Raw genomic sequence first — 20,963 nt, forward strand, 5'->3', positions numbered from 1 at the left:
CGTTGTCCACTTAAAGAGAAATGTGGTTTCCAAAACACATGGTGACACATACTGACAAACTCTAGGTGAGCTTTTTTCTTCCACATACAGTTGTTAAGAAGCATCAAGTGTATTGAGGTTCTGCGAACTATGTGTGGCCTTGAACAATGTTACCTGGAAGGGTCATTGGACGTGTTTTGAACACTGATCTTTCAGAGTATGTCCTGTAATGGAAAAACTCTGCAGGTACTCCTGTTGGTTAAAGCCAGAAAATCTTCAAAATCTTCAAAAAGGACCAGCTACAATATACTTGGGTATTGTGTTATACTTCTCACTTGGATGCACGCTTTAAGGTCCTTCATATTTTCAGAAAAGTTTATTGATTTTCACAACATCTGCATGATTTTAAATAAAACCAGAAGTTTCTAATACTAAAGATATTATGTGGTACTTGACTTTAAATGTTTGCAGGGTCCAATAAGGAATACTGCATCTATCAGACGGTCATCTGTGGACCACCAATGCAGAAATTTAGGAGAAGCTGATTTATAGTGTGTTTAGTCCATTGGATGCAATGGCATGTCAGGTATGTTTGCGTTTAGAAGACAAAGATTTATTCCTCTTATCAACTAATCAAGTAGGGAAGGTCTGTAAAGACATGCTGCTGGAATGACCAGCAGCATTAAGACTAGTATTAGCACTGAACTGATCAGAAGATTAGGAAGCAAAGGCTTGGGGGCTTTCCCCCCTCATCAACTGCCTGCTCCCACAGCTGCCATCCAGTGGCATTACAATAATACACAATTTCTTATAATTATATAATATTATATATAATAAGCTGGTCTAGTGGAAGGTGTCCCTGCCTTTGGCAGAGGGGTTGAAACTACATGATCTTGAAGGTCCCTTCCGACCCAAAACATTCTGTGATTTATTTAACATTTTTATGGCAGTGAGCACACTGCTGTTTGAGCTTCCCAGCCCTTCCTGATAGCACACAGCTTGTTAGTAACCAAACAGCTTTCTGTACAGTGTTCAGGTGGCTCAAAGATTTAAGGCCAAAATGTACTACTTGGGGTTTTCCAATTAATATTACATAACTTATAAGAGAATTTCACCAAATCGCATCTATGCTGGCACCAAGACTATGTGGCCATAACACCTTCCAGAAGGACTCCAGCCTTTGTGTGAAGATAACTGAACGCACAACATCCACCGGTTTCCTTCCTCACTGCTGTATTTCTAATGCTGTTCATTTTGCCTTTGGCTGTTTGCAAAACCACTTTGCCCATAAGCTTTTCTCTGACAGATTAAAGAATCTGCACCTTGCAGGGTTTTTTCCCCTTAACAAGGAATTTATATGCTATAATCAAGACACCTGTTGATATTTCTATAAGGTAAATTTTCTCTTGACCACAAGTCAGTATTGTGGCTCCCTCATGGAGTTCTTCCTCCCTCTCCAATTTTTATTCCTTTAAAAAAAAACAGTGTTTTGACATGTCTGGTTTTGGACCTGGGTATGATTTACAAATGCACATATATAAAGCCATTAGAAAAAAATGCCTTATTTTCTTTCAAACTTGAATAGAGTTTGTGTTTGGTACTAGTCTTAACCAAAATTTCTTTTAATAGCTATCTTACCAAATGGATTCCCTCATATTGTGTTGAGAAATCCTGCTGAAAGCAACATACAGCCATAAGGAGAAACTGCCAGAGACTCTGCTATTTGAAACCTAATGCAATCCCACTAGAATCAGTGGAATTATGTGCAGATTAAGAAGCAGTGAATTTGGCCTCATGTTTCATTATAAAATCCAGTTTATCTTCCAGAAGGATGTGGCACACGGGGCTGACAAGTATAGATAAAAAAGGGCTGTAACAGTCCATGGAGATGAATGCCAGGGGGGTCAGTTAATGTTTGGGAAATATCATACCAGTGAGATTTCTGCAAATCCAGTTGGATTGACTCGTCAGAGGAAGAAGTCCAACAGTGTCATACAAGCAAGCATGAGCTGTGTCCCGGGAGAGAGGTGGAATCCCCCTAACTCAGACCAGACAGAGGTGATGATTTGCCCAGGGAAGGAGTCATCCATCAAACATTTACTCTACCCCCCTCCGATCCTGTATCAGGACCAAACTATAAATAAAGCCAGAATAAAGCATGGATGAAGCCAGAAGCTACCTAGGACATGCCAGAGGGGGCAGGAAGCAATTAGACAGAGCCACCCACGCGTGGTGCAGAAACAGAGGTCACCTACCAGTGTCAGTTTTGCCAGCACTGAGCGAGGCACTTATATAGCCCGCTTCCATTGCACAGACCTGCACCAGAAAACTAAAACTATTTCAGAGAAGGCTTAAACCAGCCCCGTTTTATGAAGGCTTTCCAAAGCACAAAGTCCAGCTCACGCATGATGTTGCTGTCCTGACGGGGGTCCTTTCATCTCAGTCAGACACCGGTGAGCCCCGTGGCGCCTATCGATAAGAGATGTGCTCGGGGGAGTGATGTGTTTTCTTTGCCTGTGCTTGAGGACTCTGTCTTGCTGATGCTGGAAGAGAAGGAGATGCTGGCGGGGGAGAGCTCTGCAGGGAGCTGTGCCGCGGGCGGTCTTTGCATGGAGACTGTTGAGTTGATCATCTGTGTTGTATTATCTGGGCTCAGTCTGCTGAGATGGTTTCATTTGCCTACTTCTGCACGAGTAGCTGCATTGTCTCCCTCAAATGCAACATGACTGTGAATGTGGGAAAAATGCTCCCTATTCTTGTGCTCACTAGCAAACCCAAAGCCCTCGGTCAAGACCACTTACAGAGCCAAAAATGTGCTCGGATCGCAGCCTTCAGGCACAGGATGATGAAAACGTGAATACTATCTCCTGGGAAACGTGCAACATGGTTAGATCTGGAGAGGGATACATGTGTTTTCATGTATCTCACACTAAATTTTAAAATAAAATATAAGTGTCCCAGATACCATGAAAAGCAAATAATCTATTTATTCGGAAGTCATTCCTGTGCAGATGTGGTACTTTCCAGCATGGTGCAGGGCTGGGGCTGACCACGGGGTGGTGCGTCGCTACAACCGGTTCATCACAGCTGCTGAAAATCTTGATTTTCTTTGGGATGAGTTACAGACACAATCCCTGTGAAATAGTGACGGCCAACTCCTCTTTCATTTGCACCAGTGATCTGGCAATTAGTAACATTAACTTAGAGCACAGTGGGGTAACAGAGCAGAAATTGTCCTTCTCTGCTTTGCACAGCTGATTTGGGAAATGTCTTGAGAGATGGTGGGTATTTTATTGCAGATTAACTACTGGAACAAACACTTTTATGTGCCATGTACTTTCAGTGTAAAATCGGTGTTTTTCAAATATTAGAATTGTTTCCACAGCCTTGAATATTTTGAATGGTTAGTTATCCTGAATGCTTTGGACATTACTCTGTCAGGAAATTTGAACTAGCCAGAGGAAAAGTTAACTAAAAAACCCCCTATTTGCAAGGGGATTATATCTCTTTCCATCATGACACACCACCCTCCTCACTTATAAGGGAAGAAAAAACATCTGAAAACTACAAGGAATAATTAAAATTAGTGGAGTGGCTCTAGTTACACATTTTCAGAGGAAAATCAAAATTATAAATTGCTTTGGTCATCCGGAGAGATTTGCAGCACCCAATGATACATGGGTTCAAGCATTAATTGATGAACCTATGGTAAGTCACCATTCATCAAAAGTGTTGTTTTGTTTTTTTTTTTTCCCCAGAGCACAGGTTGTTCTCTTCCTCCTTTCTTTTTAAATTGTCACTATTTAACGTAAAGTACTCTAAATGCTGTAATTTAATAACTAGGATAAAGTCAAAAACTTTAAAATCATTTATACACAACACACATAAATACGAAATACTTTGCAACCAACAGTGAAAAGCAAGAACAAGCCCTCACTTTTACCCCTTTCCCATCACATATAAAAAGAAAAAAAATCTCACCACGGTCACGAGACACACAAACTAATTGCAGGTCAGCAGAATTCAGTGTTACTCAGTGTAATTTAGCAATTCATTTAAGAAATGCTTGAAAAGCATGTGAAGTTCCCAGGCACACCTTTTCTGAGCCTCCAAGTGCCCAGAGGCAATAACCACCCAGCCCAGGGCCATTGCTAATCTCAGATGTAGGCCTGTAAATACAAATTAATGTTACTGAAATTAATGTAATTAACAGATGAAATTAATGAAAGCTTATAATGGTCAGCATCTGGCAATTTTTTTTCCCTGCGTCTCTTGAGCTCTGGACCACAAACTTCAGGTTGGACATGGGGGCAAAATATGGCTTTTAGCAGCTGAATTCAGCAGAAACGGTGTAACTGAAGCTGTAACGTCAAGTTTCACTGTTCAGCCCCTCTGCTGCTCCAGGGGAAGATGCTTTCCACATCCTTCAATGTACTTGTGCTTTCTTTATAGATGCGACCGCTGATTTACGGCTGCATGTGTGCAGCTCATAAACCGGGGAGGGGGGGAGCGTGCGGCACGGCTGCTCCACAAGCACGCGGGTGCCCACGGAGCAGCCGGGCTCTCCAGGAGCTCCAGCTACATCCCAGCTTTGGAGCATCCTCTTTACAACAGACCAACCTTTTAGATGGCCCTTTGGCCCAGGGCCTTTAAACCCCTACTAGCATATACCTTTATCTCCTTTGGTGCACGTCTTGCCGTCCTCCTCCCGGGTATAGCCTTCGTGACACTCGCACCTGTAGCTGCCCACGGTGTTGACACAGATCTGAGAGCACAGCGTCCCATTGCTCGTGGCACACTCGTCGATATCTGGGGAGAAGGAAGACTTCAAAATGTCCTAAAGCTGGAGGTTTCAGACCTCAAATACAATCAAAGACTTCTTTTAAAAGTATCAGGAGATTTTGTGGTTAAATAAATGAGTAATTGAAGCACCGTTGGTGCTTTGGGTCAGAGCTCTGTGCAAAATGCACTATTATTATTAGCACACCTGGCATTTTAGCAGAGAACATTGCTTGACCATTTTTTTGGCATTGAAAAGATCACAAGCAAAGCTCAATGCTGCAAATCTTGTCTCCCTGGCACAGCAAAACACACAGGGCAGGGAGGGACTAGCCACACAAGGACCACATGTAAATGATCAGTCCTGAATTAGACGTTGGCCATCTGAATCAAACCCCAAGAATTTATTTTCATAATTAGGCTGGATTATAGTGCTTTGAGGGTTACTGTTAGAATCGTGTCCTTTGTCTCAGGCCAAAACCTGAAATATGGCTCAAAACCTGCAGGAGGAATTAATAAAGGGAAAATTACAATAGCCCAACACTTCAAAGTGTTTGGGTGCATATATCCTGTTCTAGGTACTACCTCCTAATAATTTCAGGGGAATTTAGATCTCATAATTCCTGGAATCAATCCCTAACATAGCTAACCCCCACATTTCTTCTGTAACAGTAATGAAAATAAGAAAAGTTTCAGATCTAAACTGACTCCTAAAATATCTGAGGGATCAGGGTACATCATTAACCAGACATGAACTCAACATACACTTCTACCCACCCAGGCAGTAAGGCTTCTCCCTGTTCCTGTGCCTCTCCCGATCATAGCGGTACCCAGGATAGCAAGTGCATAAGACTCGCCCAAAGTTATCTGTGCACTGCTGTTCACAGGGAGCTTCAGCACAGACATCATAGTCTAGAGACAGAAAAACGTGGTTAGGAAAAATACCAATGGAAGTAGCTGGATGATATTTTGACAGCAAATATTTCACCTCTCTGCTAATTAATAAAGTCAAGTTACGTTGTTTTTAAGAACTCAAAGAACCTAGAAATAAAACAGTCGTGACATAAGCAATGAATTATAGTAAAATTCTACTGGCTAATCAGCTATACACTAGCTAGAATATTTCCTAAAATTGAATTTTAAGCAAGGGTTACTTTCCCAGTTTGCAGAATTTAAGAATTCTTTTCACAGAAATATCACCTAAAAGTTTTTTGCTCTTTTCTTCCACAAATTTTTAAGTTCTGATAGCAACATTTCCTATGCAGAACACTGTGAAACACTGTGAGGCTAACTACCAATTCCAGGCAGAAAGTCTACCATAAGGAAAAGTTAATTAAAATCACACAGTAATTGTTCAAAGCCTGATATAACCCTTCTAGCAAAGAACACATTGTTACAAAAGCATCATCGTTCTTAATATTAGCAATGTGCAGATTAGGGTATGGAAAATCACTGACCAGGCTTGTCAGTGAAATCCCAGAAGACTGAAGTCTCCATTTGAAACCTGAAGGAGCGCAAATCTGTTTCTGATTTCACTATGTAGCAGCAGAGTTGAAGTCCAGGGAATGGACACAAGAGCAAAACAGGGTCTAACCCGCATTCATGCCCTGCCAGGGGCTGGATTTGGCCCCTGGCATCAGGCTGGTGGCAGGGCTTGGAGGGGAGATGGGCAGCCCCTGGCCTTGGGTGCAAGGGCTTTGCAGCATCATGGGGAGCACTGGCCAGGAGAACGCAAGAGCTGAAGCAGCATCTAGTGGGAAAAACAGATTAGGCAAATCCTGCTAAAGGTTGGGGTTTTATTCCAAAGGATGTGGCAGTTTCTGTGATCATTTCCGAGGAACTTCACTCTGCACACGGATTCCACGTGGTTGTCACTGTGACCCTCCAGTGACTGGGTACTGGAGGCCATAGCAGAAATGTCCTGTCCCTGCTCCAGACCAGATCCATCTAAGCCAAACCTAAGTCTTCTGAATGAGTCCCCAGCAATGCATTGTGTTTCCATATACATATATGTAAATACAGAAAATAATTATCCTAAATAATTAGAAAGTATAAAATAATTAAAACCCAGACTCAATATTGACTCACTCTAACAACCAGCAGACATCTCTGTGTACAATGTTTTTTTCCAAATGATTAAAACGAACTAATAGATGGTAAAGCAAGTGAAACCACATTTTTTGTACAAAGTATATAGAGTTCATGTGTAGCACTGGGGGTAAAAGTAACAGTGTGCCAAGGTACAGAAAAGCACCAAATGAGACTTAACAAGCTGCTGTATGTCACACCAGAGTCCCTTAGACAATAAAATACTATTTTATTGGTGCCAAGCTTTTTCTCTCTTGTGTTTGTCACCTCTTTGAATGGCAGGCATCCTTTCTCTCCTTTTTTCATAACTGTGTTGATTTTAACTCTTGAAGTCTGCCTGCAGTGCTGCGTCAGTGAATGACAGTACCAGGAGTAACAGGGGTTGAACAGTGTAGAGCCTTGTACAAGTGTGGAAAAAAACCATTGTCCTTGCTTTCAAACACGGTCAGCCTGGGGGCTAGTTTGGGATTTTTAGGTGATGATGGGGCTGTAAACTCCCGTTACATTTGGCACTACTAAATAGTCCCAAATATAAAGCATTAGTGGTATTTTTCCTGGGCACAGTTGCAATTTTCATTTTCCACCGAAATAAAATCAGATGGAGAACAGGCTAGCATGCCCAGCACTGAGGCGAACATGCCTGCTCCTTGGCCAGCATGCCCATGCAGATGCTGGATTTGACCTGTGCCATGTTCAGCCTATTCAGAGCAGAGGCAAAACGAGCTCTGTCCTCCCTGCGCTTCCATGAATAGATGTGCCCTAATAAAATCACAAAAAACAGTGCTGGAAGAGACCATCTCCCATCACAAGCAGGATTATCTATGCATAAACCTTTCCTAATAGACTTTCATCTAACTTGTACCTAGAAAACCCTGAGGGATGGAGATGCCCCAACATGCAGTCTATTTCCAAAATTAAACATCCTTGCAGATAGAAAGCCTTTTACTCATATCTAATCCAAACTCCCCTTATAGCCATTTAAGCCTATTATTTTTGTCCTGTTCTTCCTGGCCACGAAGAACAGTTTATTTTCCCCTTTGCATCAAGTTTTCACATACCTAAAAACTGTTATCACTTCTCCCCTCAGCTTCATTTTCTCTAGTATAAACAACACCAGTTCTTTTTAATCATCTCTCTTTTTCCATATTTCATGTAACTAGTCTTCAAATATGGTTTCACATCCAGCTTAGGAGAGCTCCATCAAGACCGTTGCTTCATTGACTTTCATATGAAGCTAGGGAGGGACTGGGAGGTGGAAATCTCGGTGCTCGTGGTTCTCACACAGTCAACCCAAATCACATAATGGCTCTGGGCAGGTCTCACATCACAGAGCTGTACACCCCGAGGCCTCTGGTCTCAGGTAGCACTACTCTCTCAGAAACAGTCCTCACAAATGGGCTGAAATTGGGCAAAAGCTGCTGCACCAGCTCTGTGTGCTCTGCAGAACTGAGGATGCACGTGCCCTCCCATGTTCAAGCCCCTTGTCTGCCAGCCCAGCCTAAGAAATGTGGTTTTAGGATGAATCAAAGCCACACGGTGAGGATCAGGCTGTTCCAGACTTTAGGAAAATACAGAAAAATGAAGCAGCATAACAAATGTCTCTATGTATATTTCAATGAACTGAGGAATGACAGTGCAGCATGAAAAATTGTACCAATAAAATTTCTGAAATAGCATTAGTGAGGAAAGAGCAGATCTGATTAGTGTTTGCCTGTCATAGAGTATTTTGCTCTGAATTATTCCACAGCCAAGAAATTCAAGAAACAAAACAGTAGGCAGGGTGCTCTCCAAAAGAAGTTGTTTCAGACTACATCTGTCCCAGCTTTACTACCGGTGACGCCATGAGACAAGACCTGGTTGGAGCTGTGAGTCTCCAAAGCAAAGAAGGAGATCATCAGGATAAAAGGGTGAGAAGCTCTTTTTTGACCTGCTTCATTGGTCAGGTGCTACTGGAGGAATCAGGCACACAGAGCAAACTCCTCTTGATGTTTCCAGAGGATCATTGTTCCTCGATCCTGAAGTTGACACCCAGAGCGAGAAGGTGAGTCAAAAGCAAATGAAATGCAAAACCTGGGGTCATGGACTCATACTGGACTGCACTGGTGTCTGTTGCTTTTTGAGGGCAGACAAGAAATAACAGGACAGAAACCAAAGATGGGCATGGACAAAGACACAACCCTTTGGGGGTAACAGCTGTCCAAGAAGGGGATCGGTGTCTTCCCGAGGCAGCTGTAAGAGGGTGTACAAGGGAGGGTCTATCCCTCTCCCAATCCTCCTCCCTTCAGCCACTGCTAAATCAAGAAGACAGGGCTGGAACTACTCACGCCTTTGACTTGCCAGTACTGGATTAAAAGGTGCAGATGTGCTCTAATAAACTCACATCTGTAATATATTTATGTTCCTGTGTCAAGATATGCATTTCATATAGCTACTTTGTCAAGATCATGCCAAAGCAATGTGTGAAGAGCCAAGTGATGTCTTGTAGCAGAGTAAATGAAACGAGTGCTTCACTGACTCATGTTTCTTCTCCCTGTACCAACAGACCAAGATCATCTCAGATGTTACAGCAATTGCTGTGGCCTCTGAAGTTCAAGGAAAAATATAGATCGAGCTGAAAAGAGAGGAATGGAGATACAAAGGGAGAGAAGCCACAGCCAGCAGAGAAATTACATTAGTGACAGAAACTCTCAGGTTACTGCGATGCAGTTAATAGAAAGGATTAAGCGAAGTCAGTGGGTACATAATAAAAGCTGCTCTCATAATCACCTAAAACCTCAAGAGATAAAAATTAGAAGCCTAAAATAATATATTGCCATAGCTCTCATTTTAATTTTGCTCCTATTACATCTCCTGCTGTATCCATTATATTTAGTGAATAACCAGTATATAAAATTGTTACAATTCATAGGAAAGCTGGAGGCCAGACTGTAAAGTCCTGGCTTCTTTCCACGCCAAAAGGATTCAGGGCTTCTGCCTCCTACACACACAACTGCCTTGTACAACACAGCACAACTACCTCTTCCAAGTGTCCGTCTTGCACTGAAGCTGTCATCTCATGCCACACACACTGAGACAAAACTGCAAAACCACAGGATGAGGAACTCATTGTGAACACTGATATCACCAAAACACTACCCAGCTCCCTAGGGCTCGAGCTCTATCATGAGCCATTTTCTTTGCAAGGAATCAGCAAATGCACAGTCCCTGTTTTGAGAAGATGTGGTGGGGTTTTATTATTTTTTTTTTTTTCCTTAACCAGTGTTCTTGTGTTTCCAGCCATCAGCAAAGAAGACACAAATTAAAAAAAAAAAAAAAAAAAAAAAAAAAAAGGAGCAGGATCAGAGTTTGGGTTATAACCCCTGTTGGCTGGAAAATGTAACTAAAAAACCAGCTGACTTTCACCAGTATGTTAATTTGTCACTTTTCTTTTCAAAACATCACCATCTCAAACTGGGAAAACTCTCAGGTCAATCTGAGGCTTTCCATATGTCATCAAACAGAAGGATGTGTTACCATAAACTAACATTTTAACCTGCTTTTTGGAGCAAACAAGGTTTATTGGCTTATTGTCTCTGGCCATTTGCTTCTGCCTGACAGTTCCTCTGTTCCTATAACTTCAGAGCCGATTTCATCCACATCAGGCAAAGTGGTGGGAGTGATTGAAGAAGTCACATTGCTACTGTGTGTATGAAGCTGCCGCTGGTTAGACCCAACAGAGGACTCCCTCAAGGTCAGGGCAGGCAGAGCTCAGCCTTTTCCTAAATGAGGTCTCATTGCAGCAACCTGCTCAAGCATTGGGACCCCATTTTGCAAAGTGGATCGTTCCCTTTTCACTACTGCATGAACTACCCCAAGTGACTCTCTGTCCCCCTCTGCCTGTGGTGACAAGGAAGCCATGCCCCCAACCAGGAGAGGTGACCGAAGAGAGATGCTGTTTGGCAATGCTCTTGCCTTGCTGATAGCTTCAGGAAATATGTAACTAAAGGCAGGACTAACTCACCTAGTCACCATTCCCTGTGCGCTTACAAGCCACACTGTCTGTGCCAGATCCAAGGGGTACATGGAGAAAACCATCAGCCAGGAAGGGTGTGCTCCTGGGTGCACAGAGTGCTCCCGTGTACATAGCCAAGAGCAGAATGCTGCATTTGAAACAGGTCATGGTACAAGATCTGTGCAGCCATGTGTACTTAGGGGAAGATCAAGGCTTGGCATGCTTTTCCAAAAGCAAAACTTTTGGAATACACTGCTCTTTTTATTTTTCCAACAACTTCTTGGAAACAGCTCCCCCACTGACACATTAGATACAGCTGAGCCTGTGGTTATATCAGGATGCTCTTCCAAACTGGCAGTGTGGAGAACAGGGCAAGTGGGGAAAGACAGATGCATGGGGAGACGAGGAGTAAGAACAGTGAAATCACATACCTTCAGGGATGCACTGTCCAAGAACAAACTTATAACCCTTACAGCATTTTTTCCTGAAAAACAATAAAATAAATAAATGAATAAATAGATAAATTCTCTAAAGGTTGGTGCTGCCTTTAAAAACAGTCATGGGTAGATCATGTATATGATGAACCGAACAAGATGAGGATCCTGGGATCTGCAGCTGGAAGTATCTCAACATTAAAGAACACAACATGGAAACCCACCATTCAGTCCATCAGTCATTTTAAATGACACCATGGCCAGATGGATCAGGAGCCTGGGGCCGGGTACCCCAACACTGACCCACGCAACATCCCAAGTAGTGTCTGAAAACCTGCTCCCTTGTGTTGAAACGATGCAGCACACCTTGGTGCTGTCCATACACACAACTCAGGTCATAATTTTCATAATACAGTGAAGGGTGTTTTCAAACATCTGTCATTACAATGTAAACTTGAAGAAAAAGGGTAAGTCTTAGCGAGGAGTACACACAAGATAAATGTTATCAGTCATTTCTCATCTTTTAATGAACCTGGAAGGTGATAAGTGAAATATATTGGGTATTTCAACTGAGAAAGGGGGACAAAACTGCAGTGAAGAGTCAATAGGATCAGATACTTGCGCCTATGATATGAACAAAGACTGAGTGCTGAGAAATTAATGCTTCTTACACAGTGGCCTGTAATGACATTTAGGCATTCAGCTATACCTGCTTGTTTGCTTTCTATGAAGCAAACCACATCAAGTCACCAGGACATCCAGCAGCAATAAGAAGCCTTTACAAACAGCTGTGTCCTGTATCACCCTAAAAACTACTTGCTGCAGGGACCTGGTGACCTTCAAAGGGTCCCATGTTGATGGCTAGCAGGAATGCTTCAAGAGAAACAAACTGCTGTTCAGCATGCTATTTTATCAAGTCCACATGAGTCTGAGGGCAAAAAACCCCCTGCATTTTACAAATCCAGTTTCTAATGCCTTGTGGATATGCTGATATATCTGCAAAACTGGGAAACCATTCATTTGGTCTTATCCTTTAATTCAATAACTGATACTGAATAGTGCTAAAGCCACAGCAGTCAATGACACATTCCCCTAGACAACGTGCAGCCATCACAAATCATCATTATGTTGAATTTAAATCAACTATCAGTTGCAACTGACCACTTAAAACAAACAATGCATTATTCCAAACTATGTAAAAACAAACTTTGTCTCCATATTTTACCCTCTTCCAAAGATTAGCTGGAATATAAATTATGCTTAATGAAGGTTGAACATCTGAGGAGGAAGCCTTGCTTTGTTATGCAAACAGTGGTCCCTCATTAGACTTTTCTCCAAACACTGCTGTGAGGTTTTATCTTCAAGACAAACAAATGCAGGAGGAATGAGTTCAAAGGTGCATCAGGGAGTCTGTTCATATGCTGCAAGCCATGCTGATGGCTTTCCAAGTGTACATTCATCTCCTCCTGTCTGCGGAAGAAGGGAGGCTGATAAAGGCTTGCCTGTAGCCGCTCTTCAGAGGAAGATACAGCCTGGCTTGAGAGAGGGCTGGGAGATGGGAAAGGAGAGAAGGGCATCCCTGCCATGAAATGCTGACCTGTGGGGTTGTGCCAGCCAGAACTAACCAGAAAGAGGGAGCAGCAGCTTTCATCATTTCTACCCTTCTCCCTGGGAAGTTCCACTTGATTTTCAGGCTTAGGACTCTCACCCTTGAGTGGCTTGTGGCAGCAGATGCAAACCTCAGCCAGCACAGCCTGCTCCGGGGTAAGGACTCACCTGCTGGGAAGCCTGCAGGAGCTGCCTCTCTCTTGTCAATTTGGCCAGCAGTCGCTTTTGACTGGACTTGTTGGCTTTCTTGTGGCTAAATTTTGGTTTTACCTGCCTTACTGAGTTCTCCTGATAGCCAAACCACTTGCCTTGACCAAACCCCTCTCCCACAACCACACATGGAGAACTCACCACACACCGAGTTATAGCCATTAAATACTGCCCTGGCACCCTGAAGCAAGCACAGCCTTGTGTAGCCACGCCTAGAGTTGCTCTAGTTAAAATAACCGGAAAATGGTGTTGCGCTGGCAGATATCCAAGCCCCTGCTGAAATCCATGTCTTCAACAGCTTCTTGCAGCAATGAGTTCCACAGGGGGATGAGATGTTTTAGAGAAATAACTTCCTTGTTTTCAGTCTCCCTTTCAATTCTTGTTGAATTTTCCCAGGGTCTACTGGTAAGGAGATTTGGAAATATTTTCTCTAAACACATGAAGATTTTTCCACATCATGGAAGCTTTAAATCACACCTAAAGAAGTAGTATAGAGGAGGGATGCCCTGCTCTCAGGATCACACTCCAGAAACCAATTCCCTGTGGTAATCAGTTCCCAATTCAAGATTACATGTCTCTGTATTAGTGCAGCCCATACTCAACAGCAAGCTTTAGCCATCAGCATGATTTTGCCAGGGAAACTGCTACTTTAGGGTTAATGCACAGGAAATACAATACAATACCCATTTACATTGCAACCCTGGGATTCCTGAATGCTTTAGCTTTTTACATTCTTAAAGAGAAATCTGTCAAAATGATAGACACATGAGGTGATCATTAGCAAAGGCATTTTAATAGCAATACTCATTTTCAGACATCCAGCTCCAGGTTGACATGTCTAATCAACGTTGCACAGCAGCAATCTCGTTATATATAATGAGAGGTAAGAGGGGGTCCCCACTGATAATTTTAGCTACTGAATAACTTTCAGCAAGGCGGTTGCTACGCAGCTGTACATGTGAGCATGCATCAAACATAAACTGATGCAAGGCTGTGTAAGAAGCTCAACCACTAAAATTTGGATCTACAGGGAAATTTAGTTGATTTGTTATCTTTAAATCTGGTTTCCAAAAGGAGAAACTTCTGTCAGACTTATCTGTTACATCTTTAAATGAGGTGATTCGGCTATTGAAAATACATCAACTTCTGATTCTCATGAAATCTTCACTCAGGAACATGTACAAGCCCAAATTCACAGAGGGTTTTGGGCACCATGATTTCAGTCACTGCAATGTCTAGCTTTTGTGTTACCTGTAAGAAAATCCATAGCGATAGGGACCCTTTTGAAAGCAAAGTCACCCTTTTTTTCTGACAGGTGCTGTAGGATAAGCAGGGAGATGTTGAGCTACTCCCCTCTGCTCTGGAAGTTGAGGTGCTCCTGGATCACTGAATGTCAGAAGATGGGATTTAGGGTCAAACCTTTGGTACCAGTAAACACATCCAGGACTAGGAAAGCAGCGCATCTGCCTTTGTTGTAGGCTTTCCATCACCTTGCAGACCGAGAGGGGTGCTGAGCTTTGCAGGAGCACCCCCCATATCCCACCGCCTGCAAGTCCCCCCTGTGCTCAGTATACAGCACCCCCACCCCCCCACCCCCCCCCCATCTTGCAAAGCGGTAGCTGCTTGATAGCATCTCCCCAGACAGGCAGGACGAAAGGCAAGATGCAAGGAATGTGGCTTAATTAAGCCACCACTTTATTAAGTTAGCTTATCTGGCAGCTATCAGCAGTAACTCATCCAGCGTGGACCATGTTTTTTTCCCATAATTGTTTCCACCTGGTGCAGGGCTGCCATCGCCCCCAGCCCACCTCCTGCTCTGCACCGGGACACTGCGGCTGGCGGCAGTGCCGGAGGGACCGGGGTATACTGAACTGAGAAAACACTTCTGTGTGAGAGAGAGGGGAGTGATTCAGGGTTCTGCAGCAGCTGAAATGCTTTGGAAATGCAAACAATAACAGGATAAACATTTAAAATTATAATTAACCTGTATCTGTCTGCAGTAATAAGGCAGTGACTTCGGCTGTGACAATGGCTGGCTCGGAGCTGCCTCATACTCTATTGAAGTTTTGGTTAACTTCAGCAAAGAGGCAACTCTAAAACTCTATCATGACAATTATGTTGAAAAAGATATATGATGGCCATTTAGTGGTTGAAAAAAGGGAAGGGAAAGAGAGGGCAGAAGGGAAAAAGAAAAGTTTTTTATTGGTTTCAGATGAACATAATATGTTAAAGAAACTTGCTAAAGATGTGAAGAGTAGAAACAAAAGAGTCCACTCTACGAAATACTTGCCTTCTAGGAGCAAAGCAGACACAGAAATCCCTATGTGGAGTCAGAACATGAGTTCTTAGGATAAAACAATACTCTTTATCCCTACAGTGCTGCGGTTCGGTCAGACAGTCAGCTTCCAGGATGGCTCCACCCAGATAGAGGTAATCAAGCAGAGGCACTTTTCCTGACATTCAGTGGGGCTAGGAGCACACACATGGACAGTTTCTAGAGCTCAGCTGATGCCTGAGGTCCCTTTGCTGGAAGATGCAGCAGCTCCATAGGTGGTCAGGCAGGTCAAATCCCTCCTCTCTGATACACTATTTCTGACCCATGAACGTCAGAAGAGTCAGAGTTTAGGGGGCATAAGAGCTGCTTAACATTTTATGTAAGTTTAGATATATCAACATTGTTCTCCCAGGTCTGTACTCGTAGAAAGTAGTGCTAATACAGTCAAGCAAATGTATTTAATCAAAAAACCCTATTTCCTGTTGGGAAAAGATAGAAAGAAATATTTTAACCAGATTTCTTCAGGCAATGTCATAACATGAATTCAGAAGAACTTGTACTGTATCTTGACAACCTGAGTCAGCAAAGGCCATGGCACGGCTGTGTTTAATTGCACAAAGGGGTCTTTGTTAGACTGGCTACTTACTGTGCCTGCCCAGTGTTTCTTTTTGATCACCCTGACTCTGAGAAATACACAGTGCAACAAAAATGCAAACATAAAATACAGCAATTAACTTACAAAAAATAATTAGACAGCTATAAAATTAAGCCAACAAGGTACATTAAGAAAAAACCAAGCCTTGTTTTTCTCATATTCTATATAAAATCCAAATGAGGGATAAGTCTGTCTGCCAAAGCATGCACAGACAAAGCCCATCTGCAGCACAAGTGTATTAAGGAAGCAGCTCAGTAGCTGTGTACAGTTTTGCTGTAATTCACATGGAGAAAAGATTTATGGCAACATGGTGTAAAACTGAAGCAATACACTTTATTTTTGTTTGCCTTTCTGTGGGATACATACCGAAATCTTGAGTAAGAGAAGATGGTCTCCCTGCAGACACTTGCTCAGCATACACTTTGCCATGATTTCCAGACTTAGTCCTTTTTCACAGTTTTGTAAAGAGATAATTTATGTTCTCACTGGGTGTAATGCAAGGTCCAAGGCCAGCCTGAGACCCTCCAGTCACCATCCCAGCTGAGAGTGAATAACACAGGTACGGCGATGTCTCCCACAGCTTGGGAAATGCTGCAACACCTATGACTGCTGTATGTATACATGTGCTCCTTTATTTCTCTTAATTTGGCTGAATAAAGCAGGATTTGCCTGAACAACCAGACACAACTCTTAACCAGAAAAGCTGGAACTCAGACCTCTGAGAGAAAATCACTGCAGCCTACTACTTGATTTTTCTGAAAGATGGATTTTCAGTAATGTGTTGCCTGAGTCTAAGCCTTTTTTCTTGTCAGCTACTTAAGACAAATAAATTTACCCGCATATAATGCTTTCCTTTTTTCTTATGAAAAAGAATAATAATAATAAAAAAGACCTGATTTCTGCTCTTTTGCTCAGTTCAGGCTATTAGACATCACCAGATATGAAATCCTGTTCCAGTTAGTGCTGATGGGAAGGTTTTGATAAGAGTCACAGTTCCTGGGCTCCTCTTCCATGAACACAAGCCAGGGACCAGATCCTCCCCCAGCAAAAGCCACATACCTCTGTTGACTCTGGGGAACCGTGCCAGCGCTTACCCAGGGAAGCTCTGGCCGGTGCTCTTGAAAGCTCTCAGACACGTTCCTTGGCTGCTCCTTACTGTAACGTATTGTTAACTGACTCCTCCTCTCCTCAAAGTGCTGTTTCATGTCATCTTTTTATGGTCAAAGATTGTTTTATGGCGCTGGAGTATGAACTGTGGTTCCTTTTTCTCAGAAGGGACCTTCCAAACTGATACGATGGTTTGCAGCCCCTGCAGAGCATGGTATTTGTGAACGTATGAAGCTCATTCCTCTACAAAAAGAGCAAAAAAAGACTTCAAGGCGTGCAAGAAACACCCTACCCTGCATGGATATCAGTGAGGCTCAGAGTTATTATAGGCACTGACCTGCACAAAACTGGAGAAGGCACAAAAAGCAAAAATTCACATGTCTGGGGAATTTAGCCACCAAAAATATCTGTCCTTTTTGTAGCAGTCTCTGGGCCTCTGTTCTCCACAGACACAGCACGGGACATCTCACCATGATGGGGTGTTCAGTGGAGGTGTTCAAACAGAATCTGGGCAGGCAGACCACTTCCCCAACACATTCCCCCGTGTCAGCAGATCAGCAGTCCCAGGAGACCATTGCTTTTAGGCTATTTTAGGATTTTGGGGATTCAGAGAAAGGGGTAGGTATGAAAACCCTGCAGGCATTCCCATAAGAAAAAAAGAGCTTATGAGTTTCTGAGAGCTGCAGGAAGAAGTAGCAACTAAAACTCAGCTTTTCGGGTCTCCTCTAGGCAGAATACAGACTTTTAGAAATGTTTCCTATGATCCTTCCTTCTGATGTGTAATGAAGTAAAAAGATCATACTGGGATTTTCATGTGAACCATAAAGATCAGGGCTTCACATTTTTGGGGAAACCATAACACTACAGGGCTAGAACTAACATTGGCCCTTGTCAGTCCCTAGCCCAACCAGAGCCTTGGTGCTGCAAACACGTCGACTAACCACAGACTAATCAGCATGTTTTGTCTGTAGCACTGACCAACTGGCAACACTGGTAACCATCAGTGCTTGTATCTCACTTAGCATACCAATGTCCAAAAATGACTAAGTAAAAATCTGTGTATGAATATTCTCTAAGCAAAGAGGGAAACTCTCAGAGGGAAAATATTATACAACTTCAAAAAGGTAATTACCCCAGCTGCCACTGGAAAAGATATTTGTTGGATATTTTACATGCACGTGAACATCATCCTCAAAATCACATATGTGATTCCTTCAGTGCTGGACTGTACTTTTTCTCCCGCTTTCTTGGATTTTTTTTTTTTCTTAATGCAAGGGAAGGCTCATGTGCTTTATCACTAGACAGCATGTCAAAAATAGCAGAATGATTAAATAAAAGACTTTTGACTGTTCTCATCTGCTTAGACTCAGCTTTATATACACACTGTCAGTTTTGTCTTGCTCTCTTTTCTTATAAATTTCTTTTATTTTCTGGCATTGTACCAAGAAAATGATTTTGCTTAGTTTTGCAGGTGAAGTTGGTATGGATTTTGCAGAATCAAATTAATGTTTGACAAGTGTGAAATTTGAGGGGAAGAAAAAAAATAATTTTATACAAAGATAGCACTGTTTGCATTTACTACATAGTCTAATGAACTGGCAAAGTGTAATACATCCTCATAAATATATTGGCTTTTCTATGAACAAGTAGCCTTCTAAATCTCAATTGAAATGTTCCACGATTGAGCCCATGTTTTAAAATAACTCACCACTTTGAGATTTAAGTAGAAAAAGCTAGCAAAAATATTTTTTTCCACCATCTCTGACTTCCAATTAGAGGACTACAAGCCAAATTTCCTTCCAAGTCTGTAAATAGTATGTCTTGCTGACGGCACACATTCAGTTATTTATCTAACCCAAGGTGAGCCAGAGTACAGGACTAATCACAGCACATCTGTCCTGTCTCTTGAATTTTTTTAAACTTTCATGACTCTTCATTTTGTAGCTCCAATTTCCTACCAAATATCCATGTGAGATAGAGAGTAATAAATTCCATTTCAGTACGGAAGGCAGAGCCAGAGCAGTGCTGCAAGGAGCTGTGCTTGCTCGCTGGCTGCTGTGCTGGTGCTCGGTCACTGGAGTCAAACAGCAATAAATTGCTGGCAAGCTCTTAGACTTACTGAATCCAGTCCAATCCAATCCCATTTATATAGCATCTTTCATCAACAAGATCACAAAAATGCTGCTTAAGCAATGTCTAATAAACTCCTTTCGATAAACAAAAAAAGGCAAGCGCCTTTTACACACACATGCACAGAAAAACATATCATAGAAACTATGCAAGGAAGTCGGATTTCTAAAGCTAGTTCTCCAAACAGGACATAAATCCCAATTAACCTTCAGAGACAAGCTAGTAACTCGGTCTACATTCACTTAGGGGTGAGCTGCCCTGTAAGGGCCCGATCCTGATTCTGTAGAAATCCCTAGCAGCTTTGACATGAATATGTGTCGGGTTGGGATCAGGCTCAGACCGAGACTTGGGATGACGGGTGAGCACATGGGGATGTGCTACAGTTGGACTTCTTGGAAGAACAGTTTCAGACAATCACTTGTGGTGTAAATGAAATCAAGTCTGGCTGACATTTGTCATTGGAAACTGCTGCAAAACTCTTCCTGGTTTGGGTGGATTCGTGATTTGATATGTACCCCTGCTCCTGTAACCCCCCTGCACGCATGCCACCCATCTGTACACTAGACCATCCATCTACACCCTAGACGCAGACACAGATATTTAATCCAGCTATTTAACAGATATTTTCATTTGTGATGGTTCTTGAAATTCAACTCCAGGACAAAAGCAAGCAAGTAAGTCCCGCCAGGCTAATGCTTCCAATTTAAATAGTCAAGAAGTGGGAGGATCCAGAGACAAAGCCATCAGCTTTTAGGAAATTCAAAAAGCATGAAAAAGTAATTTATGAAAGATGCAGCTCTGAGCACCTTGTTCTCTACACTGGCTACCCACAATGTCCAGATGACACCTTGGTTTCCAGCACTGAGCTAGAAACTAACAGACAGAATAAGGAAGATGTCTGTGTTTGGATACTCTGCCTCTCTGGTGTGGAAAACTCATATTGAAAAGATAAGACACCATGCAGGGCATGTAGGTTTATGTGAATTGTACCAGATTAACATGAAACTGGGCACTCTCTATATACCATGTACAGACAAGGGGGATGAAATGACTTCTATCTTCAGAGCACAAACTTTATAGGAGTGCAAAAAGCACTGCGATCTAATTTTATACATTATGAAACATAAAGGTGCTTAACAGCCACTTATGCCTAAGGTTTTTTATCCTCTCAGTACCGGTTCAGAGCTACCAGACCATGACCCTGCTTCAGCACAGCCAAGGGAATTTTTCAAGTCAAGGTTTTAGCCATCCTATAAGCAGCAGAAACAAATTATAGGAGAAAAAACTCATAATTTTAGAAAAAGAGATTCACAGTATAATTTTGTTTCCAAGGAACCTTTGGAAGCCTTTGATCCAAGAACACCTGACAGCAGACTTGCCCAAATGAGTTTTGAATGCCTTCAGTGATGAAGATTGCCTCACTTCCCTGGGACCCTCTTCTAGCGCTTAACCACTTCACTGTGCATTTCCCCCCTTTATATCTACTTAAAATCTCTGCTGCAACTTGTGGCTCTTGTCTCAAGTCCTTTTGCAGCGCACCTCTGGTGAAGGTCTGTCTTTGTCTTCTCTATAACTCATCATTAGGTAGTTGGAGACACCAATTACATTTTCCCTTTTGCTCCCTCTTCTCCAGACTGAGCAAATACAACTCCCTAAGGATCTTCCTGAATATAATATGCTCCAGTCCTTAAGCATCTTAGCTCCAGT

The 20,963-nt window shown here is 42.5% G+C and overlaps 1 protein-coding gene across 3 annotated transcripts in view; it reads right to left on the reverse strand.

Moving 5' to 3' along the window:
* Positions 1–20,963, reverse strand: part of CCBE1 (collagen and calcium binding EGF domains 1) — a 100,729-nt gene that overhangs the window by 13,477 nt on the left and 66,289 nt on the right. For all 3 annotated transcript variants that reach the window (XM_042804489.1, XM_042804491.1, XM_042804490.1), the window contains exons 3-5: positions 11,269–11,321; positions 5,536–5,670; positions 4,651–4,788 (exon numbers count right to left, since the gene is read on the reverse strand). In XM_042804489.1, coding sequence (XP_042660423.1) covers positions 4,651–4,788; positions 5,536–5,670; positions 11,269–11,321 — 326 coding nt within the window. The remainder of the gene's footprint in view (positions 1–4,650; positions 4,789–5,535; positions 5,671–11,268; positions 11,322–20,963) is intronic.

This window comes from Tyto alba, unplaced genomic scaffold (assembly GCF_018691265.1).
Source record: "Tyto alba isolate M040663 unplaced genomic scaffold, T.alba_DEE_v4.0 Super-Scaffold_42, whole genome shotgun sequence".
Classification (NCBI taxonomy): Eukaryota; Metazoa; Chordata; class Aves; order Strigiformes; family Tytonidae; genus Tyto; species Tyto alba.